At 42.2% G+C, this 24090-nt stretch overlaps 2 protein-coding genes across 2 annotated transcripts; one reads left to right on the top strand and one right to left on the bottom strand.

Annotated features, from left to right (window-relative positions):
* Positions 1–114: 114 nt before the first annotated feature.
* On the bottom strand, positions 115–4800 carry RBIS (ribosomal biogenesis factor). Its single transcript, XM_084280499.1, has 3 exons — positions 4653–4800; positions 1552–1668; positions 115–288 (listed from the first exon to the last, which is right to left on the bottom strand). The coding sequence occupies exons 1-3, from the start codon at positions 4770–4772 to the stop codon at positions 220–222; spliced, it is 306 nt and encodes a 101-aa protein (XP_084136625.1). The 5' UTR covers positions 4773–4800; the 3' UTR covers positions 115–219.
* A 790-nt stretch (positions 4801–5590) lies between these two features.
* On the top strand, positions 5591–22569 carry LOC311189252 (carbonic anhydrase 13-like; the record flags this gene model as incomplete). Its single annotated transcript, XM_084260873.1, has 9 exons — positions 5591–5621; positions 11222–11419; positions 11781–11829; positions 12542–12567; positions 14839–14957; positions 18205–18300; positions 19227–19289; positions 20200–20355; positions 22456–22569. The coding sequence occupies 9 exons, from the start codon at positions 5591–5593 to the stop codon at positions 22567–22569; spliced, it is 852 nt and encodes a 283-aa protein (XP_084116999.1).
* Positions 22570–24090: the final 1521 nt, after the last annotated feature.

Raw genomic sequence — 24090 nt, 5'->3', positions numbered from 1 at the left:
TGTGAAGTGCCTTCTGTTTTAGCACTTTAAGTTTCTCACACTGACTTCTGACATTCCACTTTCCTAGGTGATAGGAAAGGTCTGTTTGTAGTTTGTATTAAAGTGTGCCAATACTTGTATATTAACAAGATTTTTTTAATAAAATTGTACAAACAACCCCATCTGTATTTTTGACCTTCATTCCTTGCGATCCCTTCATTCTCTGAGATAACAGGCACATTACAACTGAGATAACAGGCTCGTGGCAGCATCCACATTTGCTGGTTCCTCTTCCACATGTGTGGAAACCTGAAAAAAAGGAGTTATCATTTAAAGTAGAAAGCAGCATTGTTTTACTCTGATGGGGTTTTTTGGGTTGGGTTTTTTTTTTCCAAACTAATACTTGCTGTCTAGAAAATGAGTTTGTCTTTAATTTAGGCTAATTTTACATTTAATGATTTGATAATTTGTGGGATTACAGGATTCACTAAACTTGATGCATAAGTAGTCAATACTTTATGCTGAAGGGAAACAAACAAAGCATCATGCCAGTAATGTAACACAGCTGGCCAACTGGAACTGGGCTCAGCTTTTAGTTCAGGAAAGGCTCTCAAAAATATGATGCTGCAGCTATTACAGCCAGAGTGATCAAATCCAACATTGTCATGTACAACTCTACCAGCACATGTACACTGGGACCACTGCAGACCCAATTCCTGGCAGCAGGCAATAGCAAACCAGCAGGGACAGGCCACTGGCACCAGCTGCCTTGAAACCCTTGCTTGCCCTCATCCTGTGCTGCCAGCACTGTCACCTACATTTCATTTTTCCCTCAGCCTCTCCCTGAGGTATTGGACACTCGTTCTGTCACTCCCAGCCACACGGAAACTTGATCACTCACTCCAGGCACAGTAAATAAAACTCAACTCCTGTCCACTCTTCCCAACTCCCTCTACCTCCCCCAACAGCCACGATGGATTAATCTGTACTTCATCCCTACCCCTGCTTTGCCTCTCCCCCGAATTATGCCCCATGCATCAGGAAGAGTCAGCATAAAGAGCGTTTACAGAGGAGCTTGTCTGCAGTTTAATTCTGTGAATTATTTCTGGCTCAAGACTGCAGTTAGCCCTGTTTAAGAGGGCGGACAAAGGAAGACAAGTGAAACACTGACTTGAACCCTACGTGCTACAGGCAAGAGCTGTAGTACAGGAATTGCAGTTTCAGGAGTTGGTACTTCTGATGAGGTAGTATGAAGGCTTAAGAATCGGGAAGAGAGACCAAGCTCTTTGGATCAAAGCACTATCAAGTGCTTCAGGTAGGGAACAGCAAGTTTCATCCTTACTTTCTACTCACACTGAAGCTTAAGTTTCAAATCAATGGGCTGGAGCTGGAATTAACTTCCTAAAAATCAACTGAAAGCCAGCTAGAACACTATATGCTAACCAGATTTCAGCATCACCACACAACTGAAATTAGTAAAGCTGGGTTTGTAGCTTTAAAGCAACTGCATGAATCGCCTGCAGTCGCAGAGCCAGACTGTAACACTCTGAACATGCTTTCAAGGGAAATTACCTGATCATTCTTCTGAGGTTCTGCTGCAGTACCTTTTGACAGGTGTTGTACTTCTTTTTGAACTTCAGCAAACGCTTTATTTATTGTGCTAACTTTCTCAGCATTTCTAATGTTTATCTAGAAGAGAAAGAAATACGTTGGTATTTTCAACTGAGGCTCCACTGGCATGTAAAATGGCACCGTTTCTGTACAGTTATTACACAGGCAGTGTTACATGCATGTTTTAAAACTTGAGTTTTAGCTATTATATCATTTAACTGTGTACTACTAACGTTATAATAAACTGAAAATTAAGAAAGCAGTTAAGCTTGTCCTTACTGGAAAGGAAGCCCACAGTGATCCAGAAACAGAACACACAGAAACAGAACACAAGCCAGGCTGCGGACAGCCTCCCTCAGCTCCTCCTAGCTGGAGTGGAATTCCAAGGATGGCTCCTTTCTTCATTTGAAAATGTTCTTGCCATTTTGAACTTCTTCCTGTAGTCTGCCTTTCAGCATCACACCTTGCATTCCTACAGGTCTGTACGGTAGGTCTGGCCAACAACTTCTGTCAGATTTTTGCTGTGGTATTTAAAGGCATCCTGGCTGTAGAGATCAGGATGCGTGTCTGGTCCCTGGACACATCAGCCTCGTTTACTAGCCCAAGTCACAGAATCACAGAATTGTAGGGGTTGGAAGGTACCTCGAGAGATCATTGGGTCCAACCCCCCCTGGCCAAAGCAGCTCCCTAGCTCATATTGCACAGATAGGCATCCAGACGGGTCTTGAATACCTCCAGAGAAGGAGACTCCCCCACCTCCCTGGGCCTTTGTAAATTACTCAGCAGAGGTGTGTGCTTCCAAAGGGGAGGAGACACATGCTGTGCTGTAGAGGAGCTGGGTGGATGCACGGGGCCACCAACTCTTTCATCACAGCAGCATATTGAAGTTCAGCTGATTTCAACCCTTGTACCTACTGCTTCTGAAGCACTAAGTTTGGAACAGGATTGTAGCAACTAATGGCCTATTACATTGCAAATGTTCCAGAAGCATGCTAGTTCTTCAGGCAACGCCGAATTTCAGGATACCCACTGCTATCCCTGTCATCCATTTCTCAGCAATTTACATAGCAGAAGCAAATCATGAACTGTTACACGCACTCCCTTTGCTTTCAAAGCTTCCATAATTTCACAGCATGTGTACATTAACAGTAATTCTGTTTATTCTGAGTGGCCAAGAGACCTAGTAGCAAGAAAGCAGTGGCAAGAGGCTGATTAATGAAGCCTATTCAGATTAGCAGTTAAATTCGTAATAACCTGAATGGGACTTGGAGAATATGCACTCAGCTCCTAGCTCAGAGTGAGATTGCAACTTACAAAGAGCTTGGGTTTCCCACCAGGGCTTGTTACCATTTTCCAGCTCCAGAGGGCTGCTGAAAGGATCCAGTCAGTTTTAAAACCTCATATCCTCAGCTACTCTGGTAGGACTCCTCCTGTAGAAAGAGGCTCTGTAGCTAGCCTATGTACTTGTATCCAAAGTTATTTGAATAATTATAATGGTCGCTTATCTATTAAAAAATAAAGCCATTTTAACCATTTTTCTGAGCATTTTCCTATACTGCTTAAATAAATCCCCAAAGGCTTAATGAATCAAAGAATACAGCTTCAAACACGGAATAAAATTTTACTCCTAATAAGCTACTGACTTTTCATGAATATGTTTTTAAACCTGTTTCTCCCTTTATTATACAGAACTCTCTAGACTAATGTGACGCCAGCAATATGAAACATGTTTTGGGGCTCCCTGTTTATTTCCAACGTTTGTTACGTTCTTGCCTGTCTGCCAGATAAACTTGTCAGGTGGCTTTAGCTTCCAGGAGACAATCTGAAAGGGCCTTTTATTAGAGCTGCTATTTAACTCTGTTTGCCCAGCAGATTGCAACTAAATCTAATGGGAACAATAAGCTACTAACTTTATGCTTTATCATCAGATGCCTTTGCAGGGGGACCAGCTCAGGCTGGAGGCAAGGTTTGAGGAAAACATACTCTATAATGACCCGCTGCTATCAAGAGGAAAACTTGCTTCCTTGCACAGCTCCCAGCCACACGACCCACTCTCTCCTTCCTCTGGGCTGTGGTGCTGTCCAGACATAAAAATGGCAGATCATTTTTGGTTGTTTACTTTTCCACTGCTTTAGTGTGTTACATCAGCTCACAGAACGGTCTGTGATGCATCCCAGCCCATCTAAGGGGTCAATAAGGAGAAAAGATAAATTAAAACAAGGTAGTGTGTGCTCTTAGATCTGTTCACTGCATGGCACTGGCAGTTTTACTTGACAGCTTCTGGATCAGAAAAGGCTCCATCTTCCTAGTTCCCCCCGCCAAATGTTTCTCTTTGCCCTCATTCATAATTAAGCTTGTTCAACTCATCAACCCAGCAAAGAAAAATGCAAAATGCATTTTAATTGCTTTTGCTGCTGATTTAGCAAGCTGAACCACCTAGTATGCAATGAGTTCCCAAGCCAGCATCAAGGCAAGCTGTGGGAATAGAGCCTGGAGCCTGGTAAGGGGGCTGGGGTCAGGAACATGACCGGGAGCAGCAGAACTTCCCCTTGCAGTATCTGTGCCTGCACGGATCAAGCCATTTGGTTAAACCGTACCCTGAATTACAGCATCAGTGATGCCGCGAGCGCTCCCTAGTAAATGTACGCTCATTAAATAACTGGTGCCTTTAGCTCTCCAGGGCACGCTGAGATGCTCCCTCCATGGCACCCCTCAAGCAGAAACGCTTGCAGGAGGTAAGACAAATAAGCTCTCTGCGCTTCCCTATCCGAAGGTGGCGACACCGAGGTACAAACCAAATATCCACCTGGAAGCCGTGAGCTCGGCCAGGCCATGCCCACAATATTACCCATGTCACAGCCACGACCGCTCCCTCCGCTCCGCAGAAGGGGCCTAAGAGGACTCGGGGCCGCCCCGGCCCCGCACGGCGCGGCGGCAGCCCCGCGGAAGCGGCCGAGGGGCCTACGGGCGGCGCGGCGGGCCCGAGGCCTCGCGGCGGGCCGCTCCCAGGCCGCTCCCCGACCGAGTCTCTCCCCGCCGGGCGGCCGCCCCGCGCCACTCACCTGCTTCAGCCCGGAGGTGACGGGCCGCGCCTTACCCTTGGCCTTGGCCTTGACGGCGCCGCTGCGAGCGATACGGAAAACGCTCACCGCCTTCGCCGCCCGCGACCGGCTCTTCCCCATGGCAGCGACACCGAGCCGGCGGCCTCCGCGTGACGTCACACCCACGCGCCGGGGAAGCCGCCAAGCCCTCCCCCCCCCAGCACTGTCTTCGGGCGGCGGGGCCGGCAGGGGGCGCTGCGCCCCTTCACCCGCCTGTGTACCGGCTTCGCCGGAGCCGGAGCCGGGCGGGGAGCGTGTCCCGGCGCCCATCAGCGTCCCGGCGCCCCGGCCGCTCTCCCCAGCGTGGGGAAGCTGAGCGCTCTGCGCGCCGCCGCTGCTGGCTGCCAGGTCACACGCCGCGGCGCCGGCCGACCCTCCGGCTCCGGGGTCTCAAAGCAAATGACTGCGAGGGGGCTGCGGGAACCCCTCGTTCGTGTCCCATGAGCCCCGACAGCTGCCAGGGGAACTCAGCTGCCCGCCGTCCGAGCAGCCGCGGCCACTTGGGTTACTGTTGGGAGCCGGGGAGAGTAACCCCGAGCAGACACTCGTGTCCTCGCCTTCCCTTTCGTACGTCTCACGGCACCCGCGGGAAGGTGGCTGGTGGAGGGGTAACGCCTTTGCTCCGTCGGAGCCGTCCCCTGCCAGGTAGCACCGCAGCTGCCCCCAGGCCGCTGCCCCCAGGCCGCCCCGACGGCGCTGAGCGGCGGGGAGCTGAGGGCAAGAACCGGCACGGATGGGCCGGGGCCGGGCTGGGCGGGCGCGGAGCGCTGCAGGCTCCTTATCGGCGCCCGAGCATCGGGGCGTCGCCGCCCCTCGCCTTCAAAGCGGGCGGCGGTGACGGCGGGGCCGCCTCTCCCGTCCAAGCCCGTCCCAGCCCGTCCCGTCAGGAGACCGGAGCCATGCTGCACTGGGGATACGACGAACACAACGGTAGGTCGGCAGCGAGGGGGCGGGGGGGCCGGGGGCAGCCGCGGTAGCGGTGGTACCCGCGGGGCCGTCGAGGTCAGCGGGGTATCCCCGAGGGTGCTCCCGCAGCTCATTCGTTAAAGCCGAGTTAGCGGAAACTCTGTCGTGGCTTCGGAACGTGAGACCGAACAGGTTTTTGTCTGGGAACGGTGCAGGGCTGGCTGCATAGAGGTGCTTCCCCGTGCAGCATCGCCTGCCAGGCTCCGGTCAGGGCTTGGCTCCCAGTTGGAAAATCGGTCCGTGTTGTTCCCCGTAAGGATTTCATCTGCCCAGCTAGTCCAATGCACATGTCCGCAGTTGACTAGAGGGTCACACCGATCAGAGTTGCTGTATCGGCTGTGCCTTCAGACTTCGGCTACATCCCACGTCTGCTGTGCGGTGGGAAAGACTAGGTACTAGAGTCAGACATTTAAATGTGTAACTATGCACCTAAGAGGAGATGCTTTGGGATTTTGGTTGTTTCATGGTTTCCTTAATCGTGTTGGTCTTTGAAGTCCCAAGATGTGCTCATCAGCAGGCTTAAGGACTTTTCCTCTTGGTTTGCATTCTAAGTCATGCAAACGCTGCTCCAGTGTGCAGACTGGTTCACAAGTCATGCCAGTAGAAATGAAAGTGCTTTTGTAAATGGGAAACGCGGCTCTGATAAAGTAAAAGGAATAACTTGTGTTGTCTGTTATACACAGAGAAATGAACCACCATGATACTAAAAGGAAAATGCTGTATGTTTGCATATACGAATGCCTATAGGATTAGGCTTCATTTATATTATTGCTTGGAGTTTGGAATGCTGTTTGTGCAAGCACTACCTTTCCTTCCTGGTCCTTTTGTTCAATCTTTTCTGGATGGTTATACTTTTCCTGAAAAACTGGGTGGTGGTGGATCGCAGCGATGTTGCAACGATTAGGCGTGTTATCTACTGTTGTGCAGTCTGCTCTACCCCTCCCCTAAAGACGTAAATGGGTCTTGTTTTTCAAATTTGTTTCTCCATATGTTTCCCAAGAGTGCTGTTGACTTCACCTGCACTGTTCAGATAAGAAACCCACCTTCCCTTCCTTATCCTATCCCTCCTCCTTTGCTATCCTCAACTTCTAGGAAGGGGAGTGCACCAGAATTTCTATCGGTACAGCCCTGGGCCTTGCTTGAGGCCCCATTTCTCCCATAAAACTCTGTTTACTGGTTGATAACATTTGGAGTGGGGTTTGACTTTCTTGCTTCCCCCCTCTCTTGGAGCCCCCCAGCAGCTGAGGTGGGTAGCTCTTCATCAGTGCAGCCCCCTTTCCTCCGCCTCTCACAGGAGACTAAAGGAGAAAGGTGTGGATACTCAACCCTCAGCGCTCTTTCCCAGCACCAGTTTGATTTCTCAGCTTTTTCTCTTTTTATGCACTGACTTTATTGGGTTTGCTTGTTTCTTGTTTTGCTTGACAGCAAAATGCAGAATGTTCTTATTCTTGAAACATTTTGTTGCCCTACGTGACCCTGAACAGTTTCCCTGAGACTAAGATTAGCTTCTGCAACTAAGGAGGTAGCAACAAAGTGAATTAATTAAATTCGGTGCAGTCATCTTAAAGTTGACATCCCAAAGAGCTGGAAAGGTATCTACATTCCTGCATGAGTCCTGCATGTGTTACTTGCAGTGATAAAAGCACTAATTTTATAAACTGGAGGAAAAATAATTTACCCCTTAGCAATAATCACAGCAACACAAATCATTCTGTGCATGAACTGCCAAATATTACATGTACGTGTCTGCATACACGGTGCATGTGTGTATAAAGACATGGTCTGACTGACCCACACAGAACTAAATGTTCTTCCCTACTTTGCTGCATGTATTTCTGAAATACAAAGAGGAATGTGCTTTCCTGACCGTGTTCTTGCCTCACAGTTTTGATGGCTGTTATGCACAGAGGCGTAATACTGAGATGCTGAAAACTGGCTTCAGCATGGCACCCTTCATGTGTGCTTTTCCTACCTGCTCAAGGTTCCTGTGAACCCCTTCACAGAAGCAGCCCCCTTAGTTAACCACAGAGGTGCCTTAGTTAAAAGGCAAATTGATAATCAAATGCCTTCAGTTTAATATTTAATAAAATGTATGGAAAATACTTACATGTGCTTTAATGCAAAAATGTGTCTTGTTCTTGTTAAAACTATAACACTGAGAAAAGAAAAATAAATCTTTTGGGATTTTTTTCCTCCCAGAGAATAATTATCTAATGTTGATGTCTCCTTTAAAAAAAAGCACTCTATTTTACCCTTTATGAATTTCCAGTTCTATTTATTAGATCGAATCTTCCTGTAACCTAATGCACAACTAAATTATTTGCAAACCCAAATTTATAAATTTTGTGTATGATAAATTCGGCAGTGAATTCTCCTTAGGAATAAACGAGGATGTGAGCCCACAGAGGTAAGACCATACCAAACTAATGAACTTACAACGGCAAACTCCAGAATAAAAAAGTCACTTTTATGTACATACTCTGCACAAGTGGAGAGGCTCACTGCAGCTGAACTGTATTCCACGATGTCTCCACGAGGCTTGATTGAAGTTAGTCTAGCTTTTTGGTGAAACTTATTACTTTTAACTCCAGCTGTGTGTCCAAAATAAAGGCATGGAATCTTCAGAGCAGGCGGTTCAGTTATTTTGTCCTAACTCTCGGTCACAACAGCTTTGATTGTTAAGAGCTACTAGGTAATCTCTTCTAGCAAATGGACATTTTCCTGTCAATAAGAGGGAATTTTGTATGTTCAAATATTGGTATATTTAGTCAAGTCCCTCCAGGGAATTAAAAAATGAAAGAAGGTGAAGAGGTGTTAACGCATTCCTGGGTATGTCTTAAATATCTAGAAATTAAACTGTACATTATCTTGGGACAGAGGCATATAACTCTGGTGCGAATTCAGAAGGCATTTTCACCCTGGATACCCCTCTGGCTTAAATCAGATTGCATGCCATGCATGTGAGCATCACATCCATGTTCTTCCAACTGTGATGTGTTATTTTCCAGCAGTCACAGACCATGTTTGCTTTGGGATGGGGTCCGTAATGATACATTGAGCCACAGTTTTCCCAGACTGGCAAGAGTATAATTATATTAAGTTTCTGGCAGATCATCCAGTAAGGAATACCTCCCAATATAACCAAGTAGTAAAAAATGAGCTGAAATTCCTTTGTATTTCCTGTATATTTTGAAAGGTTAGATTTCTGGCAGTCTTATGTTACTGATAGATGTTTAATCACCAAAGCAAAAGGTGATTTTGGTCATCCGAGCTAAGGAGAAGTACAAAAGCAGGTACAGTGTCTTTTTAGAACTGAAGTTTATTGTTGAATAATTAGGTAATGCCAGAATCACAGCCTTAGGTCCCCTTTTTGGCACATTCATATTGTTTATGAATGCAAATAATTCATATTATTTACTGTACAATAACCATAGTTATTGCTGAGATGGGGCACATAAATATATTTTGCCTTTCCTCAGCTTGGGAATTTCCTAAGCATTAAACATAAGTAGCAATAAGATTTTTCCAAGCATCCTAAATCACAGCAGTTAGGTATAAATCATGGAGTGGTGCTTCTTCAATTAACAAAATTGTACATTGCATATCTAACTACAAGGTACCAGGAACTAAACACAATCAAAATTCTATCATATGCTAAACCTGACGTAATTAAAATATTGAATAGCTTTGACGACCATTTGTGAGATCAGAAGAATTAAGTTTAAACAGCTTTATATTGCAAAACAGTAGGATTTTTATCTTCTGTCTTAGAAGTGGTTTGCTTAATGAGTTTTGTTAATGAAATCATTAACAGAAGGACTTAAAAATAACAACCAACAACTCAAGACTGAGTTTGCCTTTGTTCTAGCCAAGGTTTAAGTCTTAGGCTGGTCTTTACAAGCTGCTCCTTTCCTCTCACATTTTTTGGAACTGCTTGGAGGAGAGTCGGGCTCTGCCCAGGTGGCTGCCCAGGCATCTTCCCCACGGCGCCGTGGGACATTTCCCTACCTGATTTACTGCCGGGATGCTTGGGTTATTTTAGCACCTGTGAGTTTCTGAGCTGTGTACACTTCTGCTGAAGGAGAGAAGACAGTCTGACAACTTTTGATGTTAAGCTATTAATCACAGCGTAGTATATTTTAATCTTTTTCTGTCATCATGTTTATTTAAGTGCTAAACTATCCAGAAAGACCCAAAATAAGAAGCTGACTTCTAGACAGAGATTGGTTATCTTCAATATAGCATGTTATAAGGATTTTCAGTCATGCAGATTTTACAAGATCAGGTTCTGATGTTCATATTTGTTTTTTTTCTTATATCCAGTTTCTCTCTTAGTTGATTTATTATGCTTCTTACCCATGATAAGCCTGAAGGAGAAACAAGTGCTGTGCTCTTTATAATACTGAAAGATCGTTAGCCCTGCAGACATTTCCTTTTTCCCTTTCTCCTTTCCCTTACTCTCTTTTCCATCCTAAACCTTGCTTGCTGTCTTTACCTTATGGCATCTTACTGTCCCTATGTTTCATCTGTGGCCTCTTCCCGCATTTTTATTCAAATAGGCTTCAACAATGGCACATAGGTTCTTTAATGAGGGGTCTCTGACGTTTAGTAGGTAAGAACAGACACCTCCACCCATCTCATCAAGGTTTTCTTAAGGTTTTGGAATTTACCACTTTCCTGTATTGTTGATTTACAGAGACTGCTTTTCAGCTGACTTTTGGCTTGTGTCAATTCTTTAGTGGTTTAATTTCTGGTTGATTCTTTTGAATGGTGATTCAAGTCTATGTCTGGAAGATCTACTCTCATTTATCAGGAGGAGGTGGTAGAAATCCTTACGTTGCACAGGCCCAGCTGTCCAGAGTGTTGCCTTTCTTTGCTGATTCTGTCAGCTCTATACCAGTGTGTGTGTGTGCATGTGTGTAGACTTGATGATACGGTCTTTTTCTGGTGTTGTGGCAGCAGGTTTGCAGGGTTGATGGGTTGGGAAGAGGCGATCATTCGCGGGGTGATACTTAGGTTACAGACACTGCCATCAGGGCCCAGGAGAGTCCCTGCAACACTCAGCCTTTTTATCTTTTTTGATATCTCCCTAACTCATTCAGCATAGTTAGTAGATGTGTCCTCAGGTCTTTTGCAGCCATTGACTAAGGTATAAATAAATCTTTAAAGCAGGGATTTTGGATAGGTAGGAGGCAATTTAAAAAACGTAACGAGACATATTAGGCAAAACTGGCATGTCAGATATTTATTGGGGCACAGTGGCTGTTTGGTACAGGATGCTTGATTTGAATGAGCATTTCTTGGGTATGTCTTTTGCACAGTTGAGTCTTAACAGTGAATAATTAAATATCTGCCTACTGCATGTGGCCATGAGGCCAAATAGTGTTAGACACACCTGTTGTGTTGCAATGCGGTGCAGCAAAAATAGCCAAATATTTTGATCTGTGTTTTTCTGATGCACCCTTTTTTAATATAAAGGATGCAAAATAGAACAATTTGAGCAGAGTCTTCTTTCTTAGGAGTGAGGTGCTGCCGTCAATTTAGACTTCTCCAATGCATTGCAGGGCCTGCCCACTGGAAGGAGGTTTTTCCTGTCGCTAATGGAGACCGTCAGTCACCCATCGACATCAAAACTGAGGACACCAAGTATGATCCCTCTCTTCGTCCTCTAAATCCCAATTACGATCCGGCTTCTGCTAAAATCATCCTTAACAACGGGCACTCCACCAGTGTTGAGTTTGATGACACCGTCAACAAATCAGGTTTGTTCCTTTCCTGTTGCACTGTGTCTTCTTCCACCATTTCCTGAATAGACCTTATACACCCTGGACATGTCTCACTGCCAGGTATGACCCCATCGTGAACAGTAAGGCTTTGCTTCTCTGAAAAAGAGATTCCTTTTTTCCCTTTCTTTTAGCATGATCCAAGGTGGGAACATATTTGGACATGAGTTCAAGGTTGTGTTGCTCAGAAAGTTCTAGGATTGATTCCCTTTTCACAGGCATGGTTTGATCCACCCCAACAAGCTAGATAGTGTCAGCCCCCTGTTTGAACAGTGTTGTGTACAATTTTTCAAATGCTGCTCTCTCTCACTGCAGATGAATCCTTTGTGTCTCATTACAGGTTCATTCCAACCGAATCGCTCAAGTCTTTTATCTGACTTTAGCTGCAAGTTTGGTTATATTTTTTCCTTTTTTTTACAATCAATACCTGGACTTCTTGTGTCAGGAAAGAGCCAACACAGAACAAATGAAATGTATCTTAAATGATCCATTTTCTTCTCTGAAAAATGTTATTGTCCCACTCTTCTCTAGGACTACGTAGCTTCCCTTTTTGAAAGCAATAATTCTCATTTAGAAATTCTTTGGTTTAGTGTAGTCTTTGTAATGTTAGTGCCTTCATCTTTAAAGCTTTCTCTTGGACGGTAGGCAAGCTAGCACATCTTGCCTTGAAACTGTAGGAGTGCAGTTTCTATGATCGATAAAATCCTCTTGCAGTTGCATGAGGCCTAGCTGAGGATCCAAGCCCATATGTCTATTTACAAGGGCCAGAGCCAGAGAGGGACAACTTAGTGATCATCCTGTCCATTAGTCCTGAGGAACTACTGGCTTATAGTGGCAACAGGGAGAAACCTGGATGGGAACAACATCATACTTTGCTTTCCTGGACAGTCTTCATTTACTTCTTAAATTTCCTGTTGATATAAGCAACATTGGATGTTGCCTGAAAGCCATCTGCTGACCATCAGTGATCTGGTCTGACCTCGTGTGTGTCAGATGCCATGGGACTTCCCAGAATTAATCTCTGCTTCAAGCCTAGTAGTCGTGGGTGGACTAAAGCACATCTCTTAGAAAAACATACAGTCTTGATTTCAAAATTTCCAGCGGTGATGAACCTACCACAGCATTTGGTAAGTTATTCTAATTGTTAATTACCCTCACAATTAAAAAAAATCAAAATCACACTTTATTTCTAGCGTGAGTTAGATCAAATCAGTCTTTAATTTATTTTTTTTAAAGAGTATTAAATATGAATATAAATGCACCAAGAACCTCTTCCACTTTCTGCCTCCATCCATGAAGTGACAGGGACCGAACAGTATTTCTGTAGGCTTACACTGGTACCAAAGCAATAGTAACACGATCCTCTTCTTACTGCTTTCCTCAGGCCATTTCTTCAAGGATGTAGTTCATGTCATGGCAAAGCACTGATAGATGTTGATCAGATAATTAACAAATGCGATCACCAGTTTCCATCAGGAGACTTTAAGTCTTCTATGTACTGAATAGATTCTTCAATCCACATACACGTCTTTTCATTTTGACCATTACTACTCCTTACTTATCAAAAAACACAGATCTTTTTGTATCTATAAATTGAGTTATTCACTATTTTCCCTAATATTTGTCACTGACAAACTTTATCAGTAATGTTTTTGTTTTCTTTCAGGTCATTGATCAAAAAATACTGAATTTTCTAGGGCCAAAATTTGGCCTCTGGGGCACCACTGTGAAGTAAGCACTCCTGCCATATGGTGGTTTTACGAAAAGAAAAAAAAGAAAAAAGAAAAAATCAAATTAATTGGTACTAAATACATTAACATGTGTTAATACATTATTAACTGGTTTCCATATGAGCTATTTCTTCACTTTGGGCAGCACTGAAATTGAGCTGTCAAGTCTATAGCTGTTTTTGTAATTCTATTTATCTTGCTTGGTACCCCATTAGCTCCATTCTCTGAAGTTGGTCTATTGATGTTTCAGAGACCTCTTCTTCCAGGTCTTTTAAATCTTTGAGATAGTGATGTTTGCATTAGATAGCTTCTGACTAACTTTTTTCTTAGTTTGTGTTAGAATAGGTTTTACCATCACTGTATGATGTGGCATGGGCCATCAGGCCATTTTCCACATTTTTCAGCATAAGTATTTCATTGAATGCTGATGCATTTCTATGTAATTGCTTCCCCTCAGCCAGTTAGAACACTGATCTGTGTTTCTAGGACTCCAAGTTTTCAGTCCTTGAAAGAAGAGATTTTTTTTTTTAGGAGTGCCAATTCCCTATCCCCTTTATTCACTCAGTTTATAGGCTCTATAAAAGTATGGATTTGATTTGAAATTTAAAGGAGATCAAATATTTTTCCCTACAGATGAGGAGTTCAAGTTCCTTTTCATTAGCTGGGCTACTTGTGTTAGCATATAGTCAACTCAAGAAATTATTTTGTCTTTAGTTGATGGTGTTTTGTTCCTAGAAAACTTTAGGTTTTGGACTAAGCCTAGAAGAGAGAAAAAATTACTATTGTTCTCCCCAGTGCTCTTAATTTAAAAAAAAAAAACTAACTGGTTGAAGCTCTCTTCCATTCCCCTTAAAATCTCTATAATGATCCAGTAAACCAGCCCAGAGTAATTCCCAAACCCTGAGAGAAGATAAGGAGCTGGAAGAATGGGGTGGTTTGTTTTGCGTTGAATAAAGAATATCTCTGAGTGTGATTCACATCCAGGTCTCTGTGCAAAGATGTCTTGAGTCCAACCCTGATCAGCAAAAGACAGACACTTGCAAAAGCAAAACAATGACAATCTGTATGTGTATTGAGTTGAAATAAATGGCTAATTATGGCTAATATTGCAGTTGTACAACTCATATGTTGTGTTGGCTTCAATTTATCTATGTTAATATATGCTCCTTTTTCTCAGACTTCAATCTGATGTAACTGGATCTAGTTGCAAATGAAAGGAGCTTTGAAAAAATTGTTAAGCTCCACCTACCTTCCTTCAGATTTCAGAGAAGAAATTATCTTCCCATTTTATTTCTCTGATCCTCCCCTTTATGCATGAAACCTATATTTTAAGCTTCATTTCTCAGTGATTCTTTTAAATATATTCAAAGGAGAAAACCACTTGCACAATAGAAACATTTTCCTATCTTCTGATAAATATCCAGCCCAAAAGAAACCTGGTGATTAACAACATACTCTGTAGTGGGCCATAACCCACTGATCTCCACATAAATGCCATTTTGAAAGTCATATGCTGGACAAGTGAGGAAAACCCTCCCTTACCTGTAGTACTTCAAAGAAATGGGACTGTGGGACCATCTGAAGACTGACGACTGGTGTGAGGTTAGAGGATGTGTGTAGTGGCTCCTGTTCCTGCAGTGAAGTCTTTCCCTCTGCTTGGGTTTCCAGTGCTGACCGGGGGGCCACTCAGCGGGACCTACAGGCTGCGGCAGATTCACTTCCACTGGGGATCCAATGATGAAGCCGGCTCTGAGCATGCCGTGGATGGGATGAAGTATGCAGCAGAGGTAAGGCTTTACATGGAGTCATCTGTGCATCTACATTTTTCACTGTAAGCATAACGCTGCCCCTCCTCTTCCCGCTTTTCATTCTCCCCCAATTTTGCCAAAAGACAAGAGGTCTTCCTGAAGTGTTGCATGTTTGGTCCTTTCTCAAAAGAGAACATATTTGAAAGCTTTGGAGAGGATTAAAAAAGGAGTGCGCAGAAGACAAGAGCTTGATAAGAGCAAGATTTAATGTTCAAGAGTTACTTTATACTTTGTCTTTCACTATCTCTTCCTTGGAGAATATTTTCAAAGTCAGCTTCAGTTACAAACCACAGAATTACTTGATTTGGGGCCTCTGCAGTGTACAATTTATGCAAGATATAGGAGTGTTGAATATTGTGGTGCACTTAGAAATGCAATGGTAATGACTTCCTTGGAGAACCTCACCTTAATATCTGTGAGGTGCCTGCTGTCTGTGGAGGTACTGTATTTCACGCCACTGGGGGAAGTGCACCATCTGCTCTGGCACGCAGAGTGGTCTCCTGCTCTGTCTCCTTCAGCACATTTGGGTAGCCTACAGTGAAAAGTATTCCATTTCTGATTCCTGTTTGCAAATGGAAGTAACAGGGAGTATTTTGAGATCTTGAACAACAAATAGATCAGACAGTGAAGAGTTTTCTGGGGTTAAAAAGAAGTGTAAAGTATATAAAATATATGGTAATGGACAATCAAAATGCATAATACTAAAGAAGAAAAAATGGAATGTATGCACTGTCTGTGGTGTGATCAGATTTTAACTGGAAATGCTGTAAGAGAGTGGTCAGACAAAAAAAAAATCAGTTTTCTAACACTAATGGGGAAAAGTGACATTTGCAGTGTTTAAAGGCTTATGTTTTCCACAGGAACCAGGTGAGATGGAATATAAAGAATTAATAGAGGTACTTTAAAACCATTAAGTACCAAAACCAAATTTCTAGCTGAGAAAATATATATATGTTTCCCATCTAAGAAACCAAATGGAAGGAGAAAATATGTCTGAATTTCTAGACAGTCTAAAAACCATTCCGTTACCTGGTGGTTGGGTAACCCTACACAAGAAGCTCTCTAGATGGCACTTTGGCTTTGGGATAAGAAACCCAGAATTAAGATCAATGCTTCTGAGCACTGTTCACATGAAAGAAAGGAGACACGAAGATGGTTTCAGTGCTCACCTTCATAAGGAAGATATGGAAGATTTAAAGAAAAAGCAGCAACAAAGTGAAAGAAAGAATTAGTGTACAGGTAAAGAAGACTGCAAGATTCAGCCCCCTAATCCCACCAAGAAGAAGAAGAAGAAGGGATCCATGGCTCCATTCTGGTCTGATCAAGATCTCTTCACAAGCTGCAGTGACAGAGCGGTGGTAAGACGGCATATATTCCTTAAAGAGAAGTCACAAGCCATTGAGAATGGGGCTGTACCCAAAAGTGTTTCACAGCTCTGTTTGTTTGGGGGTTTGGGGTTTTAGGGAGGTTGGTTTGGGTTTGGGGGCTTTTTTTTGTTTGGGTTTTTTGTTTGGGGTTTTGGGGGATTTTTTTGGCAAAGCTATGAGGGAGTGGGAGAGGCCTTTATTTAGTTATGGGAATTTTGCTTTTTGTTGTTGGTTCTTTTCTTTTTTTAAATCCACAATAAAAGTCAATTCTGACTGAGAGTATCTGTTTCCTTTTTGTGTACATAAAACTGTAATTGTTTCAAAGTTGTTCAATGTAGATTTTGTGAACTTACAATATGTGCTATGAGCTCCAGGATACTAATGCATCTGAGAATGGTTTAGTGGACTGTGTTCTCCTCACGGTTTAATTTATACTATCTTTTAGCAACTTTCCTTCAAGGATCTCTGAAGCTCTGAGCCAGCACATGTTTCATCGTGAGCATATGTGTATTATTGTTGGTTTCAGTGGGATTCCTTACTTGCTGGAAATAATGTTTCAGCACTTTAGAGTCCAAGTGCTTAACAAACATTAATAATACCCTGTAACACCAAGTAATGGTTCTGTTTTGCAAATACAGAAAATTAAAACCCACAGTGATTGAGATTTAGAGTCAAAATCTTCAAATTCTTAGATTCCTATTTCAACCACATAGCTTCTGTTGCTTCCCATTGAAAACCTTTAAAGCAAGTTCCAGCTTTCCTAAATTGCTTTTGCATTAGAAGTCTTGAAATGCTGTATTCCAAAAGCAAGCCTTCTTTTTCAGGGCTTCATCCCAGTTTTAAGTCTTTTGGTGGAGCTGCTTTGAAGTCTGAAAAAAGGCTAACAATTTTAGCAAAATTAATCCCATGCCCTGTCTCTGAGCTCCTGTCTAAAAACTGTGGGTAGTTGAGATTTACTAATCCACTGAGGACTTCCAAGAATAATTAATGTTTGTGAAGTACTTAGTCATAAGCACTTTGTGTTGTGCTCAAGGCTGGGATTTCCTGGCACCTCCCGGGAACCAGGAGCTCTCACTGCAGACTGTGGCCAGGATTTAGGAAACCTGGCTTAGCAGGAGGGACTGAGGTGGTACAGGGTCAGATGTCACAGAGTTTTCCTTTCCCCACCTGGCTAGATGGTGTCTTTAAGCTGTTTAAGCAACTACTACAGGACAGTTCCGTTATAATGCGTGTCAGAAACGCAAATGCTCAAACTTGAGATAACCAAGCTGCTTGTAAGTGCCAAACTGCTGGTAATCATAGCAAATTACATTTGGCAAGTATCAAAAATGAAAATTTAATGTTCAGCTTAAACAAAGCAAGGGAAAGGGGGTCAGTGCAAGTCTAATGTATGTTCCTCTGCCTGTTTTCTAGCCATTTATGTGGCTGATTAATGTTACTGAAAGCTTGATTAAGAAAAAAGAGGAGCAAAAGACTAATGACATCCTCGTGATTTTTTCAATTACTTTTGAAAATCAGCTGTACTAAAAATGGATTTTAAAGCTTTAGTTATATAACGCTGGGATGTTATATGTCTTAGCTTCTCTGTTCAAAATCTGGGGACCCAACAGCAGTTTGCCAGGCACTGTGGTGTGCTGATTGCAGCTAAATTTTAAATACTCCCAGCCACTGGAAATGCTTCTGCCATGTGTGTGAACTACATTTTTACCAATCCCATTAAATACTTGCATTTAGGAAATGGAATGACTCTGAGTACAAAAGAGCAAAGTAGAGTATCATAACCAGTAAAGTTGTAGTATTAATTTGTGATGATTTGAGTTCAGCGGGAGTTGATGCTGTCTGTGTCTCTTGCTTTTCAGCTTCATGTGGTCCACTGGAACTCAGAAAAGTATTCCAGTTTTGTTGAGGCAGCTCGTCAGTCAGATGGATTAGCAGTCATGGCTGTATTTCTGAAGGTAAGACAGGAGTGCCTCAGCTCTCCTAATAAACCTGTATTATGAGCTCAAAGGGATAATGGTGATGGTTGGTATCATTATTAATAAAGAGATAGTTGTTTTACATAAGTGTGGAATTATACCGTTTCCTTCATACAGTTTACTTTCCAATTTAGAAAGCTGTTCTTCCTTGGAGATTAAAAATATCAGAATAATAGGTTTTCAAGACAGTGAGACTCTTTAGTTTGCCTAGGCTGCACTCCTGTACAACGTAAGATGTAGAGCTTAATTCAGCTGCACCTGTATGGATCCCAGTAATGTGTGCTTGACTACCAGGTTTCTTTAGGAGGGTGATCTGATTTGGTTCACACACTTCTTTAATCGGTTGTTGCTGAGCTGGCAGTTTCTTTTGAAAACTGAAAGAAAACCCCAACAAACAAAATATCCCAGAATCCAGAGGACTGCCTTATAATTGTTATAAACCTCTCTGCCTCCTGGACTTGTTCTAAGCTCTTGGAACAGCTTCATTGGCTACGAAGAAGCTGATGGAGAAGTTGCACACTCCATGACAAAGGCAAGAGCTTTATCTGTGGTTCTGCTTGGCTGCTGCAGCTTTCTGGATGGTGCTGGTGCAGTCAGTAAGCTATTACATGCAACATGCAGTTGCAAAGAACTGCAGTGTAAAGGTTGTGGGTCTTTTGTAGCTGAAATAATTGCTGTGAGTAGCCAGAAAATTACTATGAGCAAGGGAGTGGATATTCTTTACAACCAGTACTCCTTCTGGGGACCAACTAGTCATGGGCTTGTACTCTCAAAATCTGTCAGATCTCACAGTCACTTAGGTAAAGTTATATAAAACAAATTCATTATGCTTTTGCTTTTTGATGATTTATTCTTGCTATTTTACTCTGGACATCAAGTATTTCTTTTTCCTCTGGTGTTAATAGATTGGTGAATGCAACCCTCAGCTAAAGAAGATTACTGATCGCTTGGACACCATCAGAATCAAGGTGTGCAAATGCTTCTAAAAGAATGCTAACACTGGTAGTTGCTTTTGTTATTTCTGAGAATTTTTTGGTAACATGCCTGCTACTTCCTTCTTGTTCCTGTTCCCTACTCCCTAGTTCCATAGCTATCCATACCAAACTCTAATTTCGGGCAGTTCAGAAGCATTCTTGTTAACTAAAGTTGAAAACTAAGCAGACAAAGGATCATTTTTATGGAGTAAGAGATCAGAAGAGAAAGCCAATTTCTCACAGAACCTGAAGAAGCTGGTGCTATGAGACTATTAAAAGGAGAAGAACATACCTTGTGGAAAGCTGTGAAAGAGATGAGGGAAAGGTTTCCTGCCCTGTTTAGCTGAGGTATAGGGTGAGAAATAAGCTATTGTTAGAGACAGATCAACCAGACTCAGAACATCATGTTTCATATGAATATCTCTGTCCTGTTAGCTAGAAGAGGGAGAAGAAGTAGTAACCTGTGGGCTGGGGAGGAGTGAATGGGGAGGGGAGCATATGGGAGGACAAGGGACCTGTTGGGTTACTCTGCCAGCCCCATCAATTTCACATCGAAAATCCAACATCTTGTCACCTCTCCCTCCAGCTTCCATGCCATGGCCATTTGTAGCTATGGGGAGCCCATGCTGACACAGTGTCTGTGATGGTGTCCTTGCTGGCAGCAAAGCTGTCACCTTCTCAGAAAGGCACTGACTAACCTCCTATGATCTTCCAGGATGTTGCCAGCCCACCTCATAGTGGAACAAGCCCTGCCTCCTTTGGTGTGATTTATCTTGGCCTCTTGCTTTTAAGTAATATTGCCCCATTTTTTTCTTCTTTTTAGCTTTTTGTAAGAAATAAATTTCTAAAAACATTTAATCTAGAATGACCATGAGCTTTCTTTTTACTTCTCCCTTCTTTCCAGGGTAAAAAAGCACTGTTCACAAACTTCGATCCTAGCTGCCTGCTGCCCAAGTCCCTGGACTACTGGACTTACTTTGGCTCTCTCACTGTTCCACCTCTTCTCGAAAGCGTCATCTGGATTGTTCTGAGAGAGCCCATAAGTGTTTGTTCTGAACAGGTATTTTTTTTATTTTTCATATAGAAATGTTGCTTTTGTAAGACTTGTAAATACAACCCCAAATTATTTTTTTTCCAGACCTTGGCATTACATACACACCTCATCAAATTGTCAAAGAACAAAATGTGTCTGTCAGATTTATCCTGCCTTCTTGTTACCTTTCTTTGTGTAACAGCTATTTATTATCCGTCTTTCCAAAAAGAATCTGCATACTCTAAAAAAATAACAATCAAAAACAGTCCACAAGGAGTTTAGAGCAAAAAGTTCTGGTGACACTTAGAAATCCTGGAATTCCACTTTACTTGATTATTTGCATTTCTTGCTCAGACCTCTTCTTTGGCATTTTTATTTGGCAGATCAATTTCTTCATGCATTTCAGATGCATAAAACTCAATGAATTTACTAAAATAATAAAAAGCAAATACTATTATAAAAAATTGCTTTGTGTGTTAGGCTGTCATAGGAGAAGTGTAAAACCACTGTAAGAGTCTACTTACATTTCTAGTTGAATTAAGTTAATTGCTATATATTAATGTTCTAACAGTGACACCCAGTGGGCTGATCATCTTGGGTATAAAGAGCTTTTCCCACTGGAGACACAGAAGTGTGTGACATCATAGCTTCTAATATTGGATGTTGATCAGTACGTCACCTGCAACAGGTTGCACTGTAACCCTCGAGGTTTTTGTGCCACAGCATTTCTCTCATTACTAGTCAATTTTACAAATACCTCAGAAAATTTGATACCCTAGGCCACATACTCAGCAGGAATAGTGACTGCAGGCTTTGTACAAAATGTTAAAGCAGTTCACTGAATGCCATGTTTGTTAGTCATGAGACCTCGAATTCTGTTTGTAACTGATTTGAAGTCATGTATTTCCTCAGCATGTTCATTTTTCTCACATCTCTCTCTTCCCCACTTCCCTCAGTCTGGCTTTGTGAGACCCGCTGCAATGTGTATGGATTTAGGATTAACAGTTTGTGTTTAGATACCAATTTCCCAAAGACAAGCCATTGTTCAGGTTAAAAGGTTCTTATTTGGGCTAATCTCTTAGCAGTACATTCTAAAATGTAAAATACTGTATGGAAACACCCATGTGTGAGAGGCACAAAGGACATGACCTTGGAAATGATATCCATTACAGTGATTCTTTACGAGTCATTTTTCACAGACTGAAGATACAGCCTATGTATATAATTGTGCTATATTTTTATAAATGTAGCTAAAACTCTTTGTTTCCAGTAACATCCAACATCATAATTGATCAGTCATCACCATGGCTGATACTGTTTTGCCATTTAATTTTCGTAGAATCACAGAATGGTTTGGGCTGGAAGGGACCTTAAAGATCAAGTTCCAACACCCCCCTGCCATGGGCAGGGACACCTCTCTAGACCAGGCCGCTCAAGGCCCAATCCACCCTAGCCTTGATTATTTTATGCTTTTTATTCTTAATTTTCTTCTCCTGGGTTATATTACTTTGGTTTATGTTACTGCTACCTCCTTTTTAGTGTATTTTTCAGGTTGAAAAATACTAAATTAATGTTAAGAATATAAAAAATAAATCTAAAGGGTTTAGAAACTCACAGGATGCTTATGCTGAGGTACAAGTAACTGCTTGCTCTATGTCTTCCCAAGGGAAAAATATTAATCTCTCTCAGCTTGAGTATATGTTTAATATAGGAAAAGTGCTAATTATAGCAGCTTTGTATTCCAGGTTAATTGTGAATATGGACAATCTTTGGACAAGATGTATAAAGGTGAACATAAGAAATGTAATTTTTGACATGAAACAAACTGTAAAACTAAAAAATATATAAACCCTGGTTTAGATCAGGTTATGGAAGACAGAGTGTGAATATAGGAAACAAGTAATCTTTATGCCTAATTTCATTCTGACACATATTTTGGGAGAGTTTCTCAGTAGTCGCCAGTTTTCATTTGCAAGGACAAAAAAGGTGAAATTGCCGTAGAAAAACACAGTTTCATTCTTCCTGGTGGAAAAAAGGTAACAAGTATCTTTGGTGTTTACTGCATGTTTTTTCATTAATGTGAGCGTGCAGGTTTTCTGCTGAACCTTATGTCTCTCTTGATTGCAGCTAGCCAAATTCCGCAGCCTCCTGAGCACTGCTGAGGATGAGGTCGCCTGCTGCTTGCTGAGAAACTACCGGCCTCCCCAGCCTTTGAAGGGACGAGAAGTCAGAAGGAATTAAAGGAGTAAAGCCAGAGTAGTCTCCCTCTGAAACCAAAGGCTGAATTTATGTTAATAGTTAATACACTTTGTGATTTTGTTTTTCTTTTTTTTTGGTGAGTTGTTTTCACAAGTATGTGTTGGTTTAGTACTGGTTACCATGCAGTCCTTTCTCACAGACAAGTATGTCCTGATTTGTTGCAGGTTCCTTGTTGTTAACAGGTCTTGACGGTGTTTGAGTGCATTGGTTTGGGAGCATTGAGGCATTAGCATTGCATGCACAGAGGGCAGTGCTAGTCATAGGGCTCAGATCTGGAGAAGCAGTTGTCCAGAATTTGCCACTAAATTACTGAAGGGGATCCCTGAGGTTGATGGCAGTAAACAATGTTCAGGGATTATTCTTACGGTCTCTGGAATAACATTTAGCTTCCATATAAAACTTCACACTGTAATTCTTAAGAAAGTAATATTTCAAGGCTGATAAAATTTCATTGCTGACTTCCACAATGCCATGCTTACCTTCCTACAAAAAAGCACTAATGACTAACAGCATTTAAGTAAAACAGGTATTTATGTGATCCTGTTACTCTGACTGCTTCCTAGCAGTAATGACATACTGATTTTGTTTTGGTTTGGTTTGGGTTTAAAGCAAATAGTAAGGATTTTGTATGGTGCAGGATCATGACAGATGGATTAGATATTCCTGTGTTCCACCACTTAAGGTGATGAAATTGACCTGAAAACTGCAAGGTGGAAGGACATAGAGGGAACTGTTCCTTCCTGAATCCCATCTGTTGCGTATGGTGAACAATAAAGGACTGTAACACTATATCCATGGAGCATCAGACTTCTACCACTTAAAATAAGGGAACAGGGGTACCTGTTGCTCCACACTGTCTCATACTAGGCATGTTGCACACTGCAGTGTGAAACACATGCTGTTTACCTCAGGTCTTGCATTGAAGGACTGCACTACTCACCTATGTAATGTCACCTAGATACTGGCTGAAGTTCTGCTGTCATAGCTGAACTTGGGTGGTTGTGTTTGTATTCCAAGACCAAAGATAGCAGTTAGAGCAAGCCAAAGAGATCAGAATCAAGTCAGTATCTAATAAATCATCAGCCCTCAATAGCCATGTGCTGAAACACCCGTCTTTATGAATTGACTCGAGTCTGTGTTTTTCTCAGGAGCTTTTGTTATCTGAATACACTTTTTTGTTTTAAGCTAAATTTATTATTTTTAATGAACTTGCCAAAGCATATAACTCAGTATAGGATTAGATTTATCTTCAAACTGTGAGAACTACATAGTGAAAAACAGTGATACCTGAAAGAGGCAGCTAGAGGTTTCATGGGCAGCAACTACCAGCAATCTCTGTTGTACTTCTGACCAACTCATCTTTCTTGACTGCTGTCTGTGAATTTTTTTTAATAGGTTTTATAGGCTGTGCCTTTTACCTCAACGGGTCTTTTGATCTTAGATGGAGAAGCGTGAGAGAAATCACAATCAGGATTGACTTTATATACCTTCTTATAACAATAA

Source organism: Gallinula chloropus (genome assembly GCF_964237585.1).
Source record: "Gallinula chloropus genome assembly, chromosome: 2".
NCBI lineage: Eukaryota > Metazoa > Chordata > Aves > Gruiformes > Rallidae > Gallinula > Gallinula chloropus.
Note: the sequence above shows the minus strand (reverse complement) of the source record. Positions and strands in the feature narration are given on the sequence as shown.